The sequence below is a fragment of the Perognathus longimembris genome, chromosome 28, assembly GCF_023159225.1.
Source record: "Perognathus longimembris pacificus isolate PPM17 chromosome 28, ASM2315922v1, whole genome shotgun sequence".
NCBI classification, from domain to species: domain Eukaryota; kingdom Metazoa; phylum Chordata; class Mammalia; order Rodentia; family Heteromyidae; genus Perognathus; species Perognathus longimembris.
Window position 1 is genome coordinate 72589971 of NC_063188.1, and position 13713 is coordinate 72603683.

Consider the following 13713-nt stretch of genomic DNA (forward strand, 5'->3'; position numbering starts at 1 on the left):
GTTTTCATGAAAACACAATGATTGACTGCAATAAACAGGAGATGGAAGAATCAGGCATTGGTGGCTCATGTAAGTAATTCTGGTTCTCAGGAGGTTCAGATCTTAGGATCGTGGTTTGAAGCCAGCCTAGGCAGTCAAGTCCATTAGATTCTTATTGCCAATTAATCAGCAAAAGGCAAGAAGTGGAGCTGTGGCTCAAGAGGCACTAGCCTTGGGCAGGGACAGTGTCCAGGCCCTGAGTTCAAGCCTCAGGGCTAGCATAAAAAGAAAGTCAGGCATTGGTGGCTCATGCCTGCAATTCTCGCTACTCAGAAGACTGAGATCTGAGGATCATGGTTTAAAGCCAACCCAGGCAGAAAAGTCCATGAGACGCGTATCTTCAACTAACCAGCCGAAAGCTGAAGTAAAGCTGTAGCTCAAGTGATAAGAGGGCCAGGCTTGAGCAAAAAAGCCAAGGGGCAGCATCCAAGCCCTGAATTCAAGCCTGAGTACTGGCACAAAGAACAGAGCTGGGCTTTGAGGATTTAGCTCAGTGGAAGAGCACTTGCCTGACAAGTGCAAGGCCCCAAGTTCAGTCCTCAGCTTTGAAAAAAGAACAAACAAACAACAGAGCTGGCATTAGGCCCAGCCTTGAGTGAGCACCAGCTCCATCTGTGTAGAGGAGGAAAGGGAATATCCACTCCTACCACCAACCCCACAGCTGTCACTTACTAGTATGAGGTATCGGTCTTGAGTAGTCCCATTCTTTGCCGAGAGCTTCAGGATGTGGCCTTCTTTTATGAGCTCTTTGGTTGGGCTGACAATGTCCTCCTCACCTCCTAGCAGCTCATATACCTTCAGCAGCTTGTGCATTCGTTCCTGGAAGAAGACAGCAGGGCTTGGGGTGTCAACTGCCCCTGGATATCGTCAAGTCATAAACCTATCCCCAATCCCGGGACAGAGATACAAAAGACATGTGGCCAAAGATGGGCAAGTGTTAGAAGGAGCACTCACCATTTTGCGAATGGCAGCATTAGAGTGCTCTGCCGCTGTGGCTATCAGCTCCAGAGACTCTGTGGGAACAAAGAGACAAGATGAGATGGGAGATTAGCAGAGAGGAAGCTCTGGCACTTCTTTCCTCCATGGTAACATCTCCTGGTCTGTGCAGCCTAAAGGTGTCCACAGTAGCTGGGTGTAATTGCTCCAGCCTGTAAGATTAGGAGATTGTGGTTTGAGGCTAGCCCGAGCAAAAAAAAAAAAATCAAGAGATTGCATCTAAACTAATGGCTCAGAGCAGAGGTATACTCCTAGCTACAAGGTAAGCACAATGGCTGGATGCAGTGCTATGCAGGCAGCTGTCCTCTGGCATCAAGGGGACAATAATCCCAATTAGGGGGACTGTAGCCCAAGTCAGTCTAAGGAGTGAGATCCTACCTCAAAAATAACCAACACAAAAAGGGGATGGAAGGGTGGGTCAAGTGGTAGAACATCTGACCAGCAAGTAGGAGGCCCTGAGTTCAATTCCCAGTATCACACACACATACAAATAAGCCCAGACAGGCGCTAGTTGCTCACACTTGTAATCCTACCTCAGGAGGCTGAGATCTGAGGATCTCGGTTCAAAGCCATTCAAAGCCAGCCCAGACAGGAAAGTCCATGAGATTATCTCCAATTAACCACCAGAAAACCAGAAGTGGCACTGTGGCTCAAGTGGTAGAGTGCTAGCCTTGAGCAAAAGAGCTCAGGGAGAGCACCCAGGCCCAGAGTTCAAGCCCCACGACAAAAAAAGAAAAAAAAAATCCACAGCAACATCATTTGAAATCAGAAACTGTCTCAACTAATGCCATAGTAGCAAAACCACAGTATGTAGGGTAGCTGGCAGCTAATATAATGGAACCTTGGTAAATTACTATTACCAATCATAGTAGCAACAATAACATTTGCATATGTAAATGTGAAAAAACATCCATGTGCAGGAAGCTGTCTCTGGATGGTGGGACTATGTGTGGTTTTCATTGTCTTTTTTAGAGTTGTTTTTATTGTACTTATTTATTTTTTGCCAGTCCTGGGCCTTGAACTCAGAGCCTGAGCACTGTCCCTGGCTTCTTTTTGCTCAAGGCTAGTACTCTACCACTTGAGCCACAGTGCCACTTGTGGCTTTTTCTATATATGTGGTGCTGAGGAATCAAACCCAGGGCTTCATGTATACAAAGCACTCTACCACTAGGCCATATTCCCAGCCTCTGTTTGAATTTTTTTACTGTTTGTATTTCTCATTTTTAGAACAGAGTGTAGCTGTAGTGCTCTTGATGGTTTCAGACTCCTGAGCTCAAGGGCTATGTCTCAGGCTCTTGTGTTGCTGGGACTACAGGATCACACTACAACATTGAGGTTTCTTCCACATTTTTTTTCACTCCTGGCTTTTGGAATGCTTTTATTATTAAGCTATGAGCATCCTCTTCGAAGCTCGTTTGACTAGCAGCACATTCACTTTCATCTGTGCGCATTCATCTGCCTTAAGAGAAGTTGTTCATTCCCACATATTTTTTGTGCTAGTCCTTGGGTTTGAACTCAGGGCCTGGGCCCTAGCATTTGAGCCACAATTTCATTTCCAGCTTTTTGGGGCAATTAATCATGGACTTTCCTGCTGGGCTGGCTTTGAACCATAATATTCAGGTCTCGGCCTCTTGAGTAGCTAGGATTACAGTCATGAGTCACCAGCACCTAGTTCTTACACGTTTTCTTTTTAAGTTTTGTGCGGGGGTTTTCTTTTTTTGGTCATGACACTTGAACTCTGGGCCTGGGTGCTGTTCCTGAGCTCTTCAGCTCAAGGCTAGTGGTCTACCACTATGAGCCACAATGCCACTTCCAGTTTCCTGGTGGTTAATTGAAGATAAGAATCTCACAGAACTCAAAAAACTAAGCCCCTCCAAGCCCAATAAACCAATTAGGAAATGGGCAAAGGAGGTAAAGAGAGACTTCACAAGAGAAGAAATAAAAATGTCAAAGAAATATATGAGGAAATGTTCAACATCCCTGGTAGTAAAGGAAATGCAAATAAAAACCCTGAGATACCACCTCACTCCAGTTAGAATGGCCTATACTCTGAACTCAGGCAACAACAAATGCTGGAGGGACTGTGGGGAAAGAGGAACCCTTCTCCATTGTTGGTGGGAGTGCAAATTAGTACAACCACTTTGGAGAACAGTATGGAGGTTTCTCAAAAAGCTCAATATAGACCTACCCTATGACCCAGCCATACCACTCCTAGGCATCTATCCTAAACAGCAGGTCCCAAGATATCAAAAAGACATTTGTACTTCCATGTTTATCGCGGCACAATTCACAATAGCCAAAATATGGAAACAACCCAGATGCCCCTCCACAGATGAATGGATCCAAAAAATATGGTACCTTTACACAATGGAATACTACATAGCGATTAGGAATGGTGAAATATTGTTATTCGCAGGGAAATGGCCAGAACTCAAACAAATAATGTTGAGCGAGACAAGCCTAGAACACAGAAAACAAAGGGGCATGATCTCCCTGATATATGACTGTTAATTTAAAGGGAGACGGAGAGACAGTAGAGACCAGGTCTGTGAAACCAAAAACTGCTTGTCAAATGGTATTTCCCACAGGATTGGGACAGCGACCCAACAGTATGTAACTAAAACCAAACAACTACTCAACATATAAAGGTCAAAAATCAACCTCTCAGTGGAATACAATAGCTCAAAAGCTATGTATGTATGTTCATATAAGACTACTGTTGACATACTGTCTAATATCGACATTACATTTAAAGCCCTTGGCAAATTTTCTTGGGCTTGGCCACTTGGCTACTGTATATGTTCTTGATACATTGTATATTGTATGTATGTCTACCTGACCTAGAGAAGGGAAAGAAAAACAGGGCGTAAGATATCACAAGAAATGTACACACTGCCCTACTATGTAACTGTACCCTTTTTGCACAACACCTTGTCAAAAAAAATTGTGTTCAATTAATAAATAAATTTTAAAAAAAGAATCTCACAGACTTTCCTGCCCAGGCTGGCTTGGAACCTTGATCCTCAGATCTCAGCCTCCCAAGTAGCTAGGATTACAGGCATGAGCCACCAGTGCCCAGCTCTTCCACATGTTTGACAAGGAACATATATTACTTTTTTTCCTCTGTGGTGTATGCATGTGTTTGTGTGTGTGCTCATACTGGGGCTTGAACTCAGGTCCTCAAGCGCTCACTTGGCTCTTTCGCTCTCTTTCTTTTCTTTTTCTTTTTTTTTTTTTTTGCCAGTTCTGGGGCTTGAACTTAGGGGCTGAATGTTGTCCCTGAGCTTCTTTTGCTCAAGGCTAACACTCTATGACTTGAGTCACAGTATCACTTCTGGCTTTTTCTGTTTGTGTGGTATTGAATTGAATCCAGGGCTTCAGGCATGCTAGGCAAGCACTCTACCACTAAGCAAGCACTCTACCACTAAGCCACATTCTCAGTCCTCACTTGGCTTTTTCACTCAAGGCTAGTGTGCTACAACTTGAGCCATACCCCTACTTCCAGTTTTTTCCCCTGTTAATTGGAGATAAAAATCTCAAGAACTTTCCTACTCCAGCTGGCTTCAAATCTGAATCCTCAGATCTCAGCCTCCTGAGTAGCTAGGATTACATGAATGAATCATTGGCACCCAGCTCATTCATATATATTTTTTCTGGAATATATATTCCAGAAAATATCATATAAAGGAAGGTATGGGGATGTAGCTCAGTGGTAGAGCACTCTCCTAACATGCATGAGGCCCTTAGTCCCATCTCTAGTGCCAAAAAATATTGCAAAACAATAGATAAAAACAATTCTGCTGGGGCTGGGAAGGTGGCTTAGTGGTAACGTGTTTACCTAGCACATTGAGTTTAAGCCCAGGAATGGTTAAAAAAAGATTCTGTTTCAATATTTCTGATTACAGGTACATATTCTTTGTAAAAATACCTTTTTACTGCAGGTTTGTTTACAACATAGTCAAATCCCAAACAAAAATATCCAATGGGAGGGATTCAGTGTGATATACTCATGTCAAACAAGCTTTATACATGATACTTCTGTAGGGTTTATAATAAGCTTAGAAATGTCCAGGGTAGGGGTTAAAGGCTTGTCTCAGGTTGTAGTTCCAACCAATAAATAAAAGCATCAGATACTAAGTTCAAGTCCTAGTTTTGGACAGAAAAAATGTTCAGGTTTGTTTAACTTGCCCATACAGAATGATGTCACTTTGGCACATAGATGTCTAGAAATCATCACGAACATATATGCCAGAGAATCCATTATGCTTATTCTCTGAGGTTCAGTTCACAGTTGATTCCTCCATTACTGTTGTCGTCTTTCCTAAAATTTCTAGATTTACTACAGTGGTAGGGTATCATCAGGAAAAAACCTGGAAGGAGCCCACAGAAACCTCTACCCCTCATACAGCTTCAATACCCCACCCCCCACCAATCTAAATGCTGGGTCTCCCTACTTAGAACATGCACCTTGCCTGGTGCCAGTGGCTCATGCCTATAATTTTAGCCACTCAGCAGATTGAGATCTGAGGATCATGGTTTGAAGCCATCTTTGGCAGTAAAGTCCCCATGAGACTCTTGAAAACCACTGGAAAACCGGATGTGGCTGTGGCTTATGTGGCAGAGCTCCAGCATTGAGCACAAAGAGGCTCGGGACCAGTGCTCAGCCTCTGTGTTCAAGCCCCAAAACTGACAAAAGAAAAAAAAAAAAGAAAAAGAACACGTACCTGCACTGAAGGGGCATAGGTGGCATTTCTGAAGAGGGTTCATTGACATAACAAATTGTGTGTGTGTGTGTGTGTGTGTGTGTGTGTGTGTACTGGGCTTGACCTCAGGCTTCATACTAACACTTAACTTTTTCACTCAAGACTGGTGCTCTATTACTTGAGCTATAGCTCCACTTTAGACATTTTGCTAATTCATTGGAGATAAGTATCTCTAAGATGTCTGCTCTGACTGGCTTCAAACCAGGATCCTCAGATCTCAGCCTCCTAAGTAGCCAGGCACGAGCAACTGTTGTCTGGTTCAAAGAAAGTCTTGTTTTCCTATGAATCTGCATCTCCACGATCAAGTTTGGCTCATGAACCAAGCAGATCTGTGGCCACTGACAGAGCTGAGGCTTTCAGATGCCTTTCTGGTGCAGAGCCCCTTTTCCCCACATTCTTCCATCCTGGCCATCAGAAAAGCCTACATAACACACTGCTTCCTGTTACTCCTTTGCTCAAACCTATCAATAGCTCCTCTGTGCCTGCAGGGGAAGGAAGCAGCCCTTTAGCCTGGCATTCAAAGCCTTTGGTGACTGGCTTCTGTGGACCTCTGACTTCTTCCATGTACACCTCTCTAAACATGTCCTGTCCTGCTCCATCAGTCTTACTAAGCTCTTCACCTTCTGTAAGTCTTTCCTGAGTACCCAGGCTGGGTTAGGAGTGTCTGGGTTCCCACATTCCCCTCTGTTCCCTTCCATTTCATTACTCCTACTGGGACTGTCATTATATCTGTATCTCTCAGTAAAGTAGGTGATCCTAGGGATAGGATCCCAAGGTCCTGCTCCCTTCTCCAAGCACCTCAACGGGTGTTCTGCATATATCATCTTCTTCTGTAGTTCTGACTCTGTAAGATAAGTGTGATTGTACGTTATTTATCCAATGGTGAAACCAAAACTCACAGAGAAGGTGGTTGTCTTAGGTGGTTTACCTGGGAGGTGAGGCTTATGTCCAACCTGCTTTTTTCTCCTACATAGTCTGTCCTTCCCACCCCAGGAAAAGGGACAGGATCAGTGATAGAACCCAGGGAGACTGGCAAGCTGTGGGGACACAAGGTCAGGCCTGTGTAGGTTGTTGGGCAGAGGCTTGATGGCTTTGCTTGCTTTAGGTAGCTCTGTGTGGAGATACACCATGTGGGAGGCAGACTGGCATTGCCAGGAGTCCAATGTGTAAGATTCCATCTATGGGTTCAGTGTGGAAATGTAGTCTAGGATTTTTACCTGGGGGTTTAGGTGAGAGAGTTTGGGGAATTTGCTTTAGGGGCTTAGTCTGAATGTTCTGGGTTTGGCAGGTTGAGATAGATTCTGGTTTAGAGTTCAATATTAGGCTTAATGTAGGAAGCGTAGTACAACAGTTCCAGCTCACCTGGTTTGGGGAGCCGAGCCTACAGTCCAGCCTCCAGCGTCCAGCCTGAGAGCTAGAAAGTGGGCGAGTCAGTTTGTGGAATCAGAGCTATGACTCAGTAGGGCTCAGCCTGGGGATTTTAGTTGGAGGGGTAAAAAAATTAGTGAGCTCACCTTAGGATCTTGAGTGGAAGAATTAAGTAGGCATATCATAGCTGGCTATCCTTCAAAGATTTAGTGAGAACCAGATGGGGAAGTTCTTTCGGGGGGGGGGGGGTGTCCAATTTTGGGTTCATGAAGGGAGCTCAGTAGGCCACGCTCAAGTTCTAAGGTTTGTTTTAGGGATTCAAATAGGTATGAAGCTACCTAAATTTCAAGAGCTAGCTGGGTGCCAGTAGCTCATACCTGTAATCCTACCTATTCAGGAGGCTGAGCTCTGAGAACTGTGGCTTGAGGCCAGCCTGGGTAGGAAAATCTGTGAGACTCTTATCTCCAATTAACTACCAAAAAAGCTGGAAGTAGAGCTGCAGCTAAAGTAGTAGAGGCCTAGCCTTTAGCAAAAAGAAGCTCAGGGATGGTGTCCAGGACTTGAGTTCAAGCCTCAGGACCAGCATACAAAACTAAATTAAACAATTGAAAAGCTCAAACTGCAGATTGATTTTAATGGGGAATTCAACCCAGATGACATTAACCAAGGCATTTAAGAATCAAAGCATGTACCTGGGTGCTGGTGGCGCACTCCTGTAATCCTAGCTACTTGGGAGGATTTGAGGATCACATTTTGAATCTAGCGAGGGAGGAAAGTCCATGAGACCCTTATCTCCAATAACTCCAAAAGCCAGGAGTGTAGCTGTGGCTCAAGTGGTAGAGTGTTAGCCTTGAGCAAAAGAAGCTCAGGGACAGAGCCCAAGCTCTGAGTTCAAGCCCCAGGACCGGCCAAAAAAAATAAAATAAAATAAAAACATATGCCAGGCACTGTGCTAAATGTCTTTACCTACATGATTTCATTTAGCCTCAAAACAACCCTGTGAGGTAGGCCTCATTCTGCATTTGAGGAAACAGGCTAAGCAGCTTGCTTATTGATTTAAACAAAAGGGATTCAATCTTAGGAGCAGTCTAGGGAATTTACATGTTCCACTCACTTTGGAGGTCACTTAAGATAGTTTCCATGTGGGGCTGGGTATTAATGGTTCACATATGTATTGCTACTCAGGAGGCTGAAATCTGAGGAAGGAGGTTCAAAGCCAGCCCAGGTGAAAAATTCCAAGAAAACTCTTATCTCCAATTAACTACCAAAAAAACCAAAAGTGGAAAAAATTTTCACAACTGAATCCTGGAAGCTCAATGTGTACAAACATGTGATTCTGTGGGGGGTCAGATGGTTACAAAATGTACAGTTAATAGAATAGTGAAGTGCCCTCCTTGAATCTCTAAACAGGACCTAGTTTTTGGAGTTTGTGGTCTGTAGACTCAGCCTGTGTATCTCAATCTACAAATTCAAGTCCTGGAGGTAGAAAACAGGGAGCTCAGTCTGGGGGAATTAGCCTGGGAAAAGAGCCTAGGAAGCTAAGCCTAGGTACATAGCTTGGATGGCTTAATTTGAGGGACAATCTAGGACATTAGGCTAAAGGCTTAGTGAGAGACTTTCAATTTTATGGACTAAAAATAGGGGTCTTCATTTTGGTGGACTTGTGGCTAGGGAGATTAGAGTGGAATTTCTGCTGTGAAGGACTCCCAATTTGATAGATGGAAAATAGGGGTCTTCATTCTGGGGAACTTGGACTAGGAAGATTAGAGTAGAATCTGTGGAGCTCATTCTTGGCTGCTCAGTTTGTGTTTTTAAAGTTTTGTTTTTTTGTTTGTCGGTAGTGGCATTTGAACTCAGGGCCTGGCCACTGTCACTGAGCTTTTTTCTGAAGACTAGTTCTCTACCACTTTGAGCCACGAAACCACTTGCAGTTTTCTGGTGGTTAGTTGGAGATAGAGTCTCATGGACTTTCCTGCTCAGGCTGGCTTTGAACTGCAACCCTTAGATCTCAGCCTCCTGAGTAGCTAGGATTACAGGCGTGAGCCATCAACCCCTGGCTAGTTTCAGTATTTTGTCAGGGATTCATAACAGAGAACTTAGCAAATCCAGTCTGAGAGCTTGGTAAAATTTCAGTGTGTGGGGTGGAAGAAGAGAGTCAATCTTTTGGGATCAGGCTTCAACTTTCTTTTGTTTTCCTTTTTGTTCATGCCAGTACTGGGTCTTGAACTCAGGGACTTACACTCTCATTTGGCTTTTCCCCTCAAAGTTGATGCTCTATACTTGGGCCACACCTCCACTTCCAGTTTGTCCTTTGCTGGTTAATTGGTGCTAACAGTCTCATGGACTTTCCTGCCCAGGCTGGCTTTGACCTATGATCATCAGATCTCAGCCTCCTGTGTTGCTAGTATGAAAGGCATGACCTACTGGCCCCTGGTGTCAGATGTCTGTTTGGACAGTTCAGCTATGGAAGTTTTTAGAGGTCTAGCTCTCTCTTAAGGCATAAGCCTGGGAGCAAACTGCTCTACCTGGTGTGAAGGACGCTCAGTCTAGGGCATGGATACAGCATAACACAATTTTCTGCATGGTTCCCACAGTTTCTTTGTTTTCTCCCTAACTTAGTGGCTGCTTCTTGTAAATCTCCTTTGCTGGTTCTACTTCCCTGAGCTTTATCCTTGGCCTCTTTCCTTCCTTTCTTACATTCTCTTACATAGTCCTGGCTAGCTCCACAGCTTTGAATACTATCCTTGTTCCAATGACATCCACATCTCTCTTCCTGGAATTCTAGACTCATCTAAGTGGCAGCCCCACTTCACTTTCAATCTGTCCCAAATCAGTGGAGCTGTGACTCAAGTGGTAGAGTGTTACCCTTAAGCAAAAAAAAAAATCAAAGACGGAGCCCAGGCCCAGAGTTCAATTCCAGAACCCACACACCAAAAAATAAGTGGCTCACTCCTGTAATCCTAGCTACTCAGGAGGCAGAGATCTGAAGATCGCGATTTGAAGCCAGTCAGGGCAGGAAAGTCCACGAGACTCTTATCTCTAATAAACTACTTAGAAATACCCAGAAAGGACACTGTGGTTCAAGTGGTAGAGCATTGACCCTGAGGAAAAGAAACTCAGGCATAGTGCCCAGGTGCGGAATTCAAGCCCCAGGACTTGCATAAACAAATAAATAAATAACACTTCCATATAGAATACTTGGGTCTCTCTTTCTCTCTCTGTCTTTCTTGGTACTGGGGCTTGATCTCAGGGCCTGGACTCTCACTTTGCCTTTTCTGCTTAATGCTGGTATTCTACCACTTAAGCCACGGCCCCATTTCGAGCTTCTAGCTGATTAACTGGAGAGAGAGTCTCATTTTTTCCCCGGGATGTCTTTGAATTGTGATCCTCAGATTTTAGCTCTCTGAGTACCTAGAATTACAGGAGTGACCCACTAGTATACAAATCTTGGCTCTTTTTCTTGCTTCCCATGTTAGCCAGACCAAAATTTCCCATGACACCATCTTCTCTTGTCTCAGCCTTCAAAGTCTTGCTCCTCTCTCCAACCCTGTTTCTCCCATTCCACCCTCATTTGTCATGCTCAAATCACACTAGCACTTTTGTTAATTCAGAGATATGCCCACTCCTAACTTCTCCCAGTCTTCCCTTGTCTTGGGGACTTGGCATTTGTTGTTGCCTTTCTCTAGACCAAGTTCCTCCTTTTTTTTCTCTTTTGCCAGTACTGGGTTTGAATTCAGGACCTCTGCTTATTTGGCTTGCTTTCACAACTGGTGCTCTGTCATTTAAACCATGCTTCTAGACTTGCTTTTTACTAGAGGGTTTTTTTGCCAGTCCTGGGGCTTTAACTCCTCTTTGTGCTCAAGGCTGGTGCTCTACCACTTGAGCCACAGCACCACTTTTGGCCTTTTCTGAGTAGTTTATTAGAGATAAGAGTGTCATGGACTTTTTTCCCCCAGGCTGGCTTCAAACCCTGATCTTCAGATTTCAGCTTCCTGAGCAGCTAGGATTACAGGCATGAGTCACTGACATCTGGTCTTTACTAGATATTTTGGAGGTGGTGTTTTGTAGACTTTACTGTCTGGGCTGGCTGTGAGGTGAGATACTTCAGATCTCAGCTTCCTAAGTAGCTAAGGTTATAGGTGTGAGTCACTAGCACTAGCTCTTATTCAGGTTTTGACTCAAAAAGAAATTGCCCAATCTAAAGTAAGACTAGCCAGTCACTGTCACATTATTTTCTCCTAGCTATCTGAATCATACTTAGCTCCTATCTAATATTCTCCCATGTGTTTATTTACTTTTATTTTTTTGTATCTCTCCCTAACTAGAATACATGTTTGCTGACATCAAAGATCTGGTCTACACATTTTTCCCCACACTGGTATTTAAACTCAGGGCTTTGTGCTTGTTTCTACACTTGGATCACACCCTCAGGCCTGGGATCTCGTCTGTTTTGTTCACTTTCATATCCCTAGTGCCTAGAACAAGGAACAGAACATTGATATACTCAATAAGTAGCTGTTGAGTTCATCAGTGAATAAAATGGAGGTAAGAGTCTAGGGAAGGAGATGTGGAGTAGACACTGGAGTGACCTATTTGGGCACTGACTCTATAGATAGGGTAGACACTGGAGGAATCACGTGATGTACTTTACCAGTGGTTTAGTATGTGGGAAGGAAGTATCTCAGCCTTGAGACCCAAATCTGAGAGGGAGAAAATACAGGGACCAGCCTGGGGTGCTCAGTTCTAGAGAGGGAAGTCTCTAGGTTTTCTGATTAGACTGGAAGGTTCTCTGCAGAGGTTCATTCTGGGGAGTGGCCAGTGGGTATGGCCCTGGCCACTGTAACACTAGTGAATGGAAAATGAGAAGTTTGATGACACAGACCTCTTTCTGAGGCGCTTAGTCACAGAGACCCAGTAAAAAAAAAAAAAAAGGTCTTAGCCTGAGGGGGCAGGGTGGCAGGCTGGGCTCTCAAGTCTGGTGGTGGCTCACTCCCTAGGAATTGAGGCTGTTTTACTTTTTTTTTTTTTTTTTTGGCCAGTCCTGGGCCTTGGACTCAGGGCCTGAGCACTGTCCCTGGCTTCTTCCCGCTCAAGGCTAGCACTCTGCCACTTGAGCCACAGCGCCGCTTCTGGCCGTTTTCGGTATATGTGGTGCTGGGGAATCGAACCTAGGGCCTCGTGTATCCGAGGCAGGCACTCTTGCCACTAGGCTATATCCCCAGCCCTGTTTTACTTTATTCTTGTTACATCTTCATGTGGGGATACATCTAGGAACCATCCTCAGAAATGGACAGATCCACCAGTATCAGTGGTTCATGACTGTAATCCTAGCTACTTGGGAGTCTGAGACTTGCAAGGGTGTGGTTTGAGGCAAATCTGAAGCAGAAAAGTTGATGAGAGACCTTCTCAACCAAGAGCTGGACATGGTGGCTCATGTGTTATGTTAGCAACAATGGGAAGCCTAACATAGGTAGATTATTCACAGACATCCATCTGGGTAGGACATAAGACCTTATCTCAAAAATAACCAGCAAGCCAGGCAGGCACTGGTGGCTTTCACCTGTAATTCTGGCTACTTAGGAGGCTGAGATTTGGAAGATCTTGGTTTGAAGCCAGCCCAGGCAGAAAAGTCCACAAGACTCCATGTGTGAAATAACTAGCAAAAATCTACGCTTAGCATGAGGTCCTGAGTTCAATCTCCAGTCCCATTAAAAAGAAAGGATGAAGACGGGAACAAGTAACTCATACCTGTAATCTTAGATATTCAGGAGGCTGAGATCTGAGATGCAGGTTCAAAACCAGCCTGGGCAGGAAAGCCTGTGAGACTCCTATCAATAATTAACCACCAAAATAAGCTGGAAGTGGAGCTGTGGCTCAAGTGATAAAACACTAGCATTGGGCAAAAAAGCTCAGTGACAGTGCCCAGGGCCTGAGTTGAAACCCCAGGACTAACACACGCACACGCATGTGTGCATGTGCCCACACAGACATACAGACATACAGACAGACAGACAGACACACACACACACACAGAGATGAATCCCTTTAGGGAATCATTCTAGGTAAACCCTTCTAATGCTAGGGTCCCAATTAGGAAGATGCTCATGGGGTACTACTCTCAAATCTTCTTCCTGGATACTCAGGCTGGAATCCCAACCTACAGATCCATCTTAGCGTTTCATCTCAGAGCCTTAATACAGGCCTTAGAGTTTAGAGATGGTACTGTGGGATCTTAAGCACACAATGGAAGAATAATCCTATGAATTAAGTTTTGGGATCCCACCTCAGAATCTGGCATACTACTGCCAGTGTGGGTGATCATACTCACTTTGTGCATCCTTGCTGTCTGGAGAGCCATGAGGCAGCTTTAACAGATAGTCCTTGAGAAGCAGCTCATAGCGAGGGATGCGCTGCACAGGCTCCAGCATGTGGTGCTGTAGTGTCAGGTTGCCACAGGCTTCCTCCTTCTGTAACAAGCAGAAGCAGAAAGGCTGAGGTTTGGTGCAGACCCCTGTCACCTGGTCCCTGTGGATCTTTCCTCCCACAG

At 44.6% G+C, this 13713-nt stretch overlaps 1 protein-coding gene across 1 annotated transcript in view; it reads right to left on the reverse strand.

Moving 5' to 3' along the window:
• Nucleotides 1-13713, reverse strand: part of Fgd1 (FYVE, RhoGEF and PH domain containing 1) — a 61395-nt gene that overhangs the window by 12522 nt on the left and 35160 nt on the right. Inside the window, exons 8-10 of the mRNA XM_048336096.1 lie at nucleotides 13495-13633; nucleotides 994-1052; nucleotides 712-858 (exon numbers count right to left, since the gene is read on the reverse strand). Coding sequence (XP_048192053.1) covers nucleotides 712-858; nucleotides 994-1052; nucleotides 13495-13633 — 345 coding nt within the window. The remainder of the gene's footprint in view (nucleotides 1-711; nucleotides 859-993; nucleotides 1053-13494; nucleotides 13634-13713) is intronic.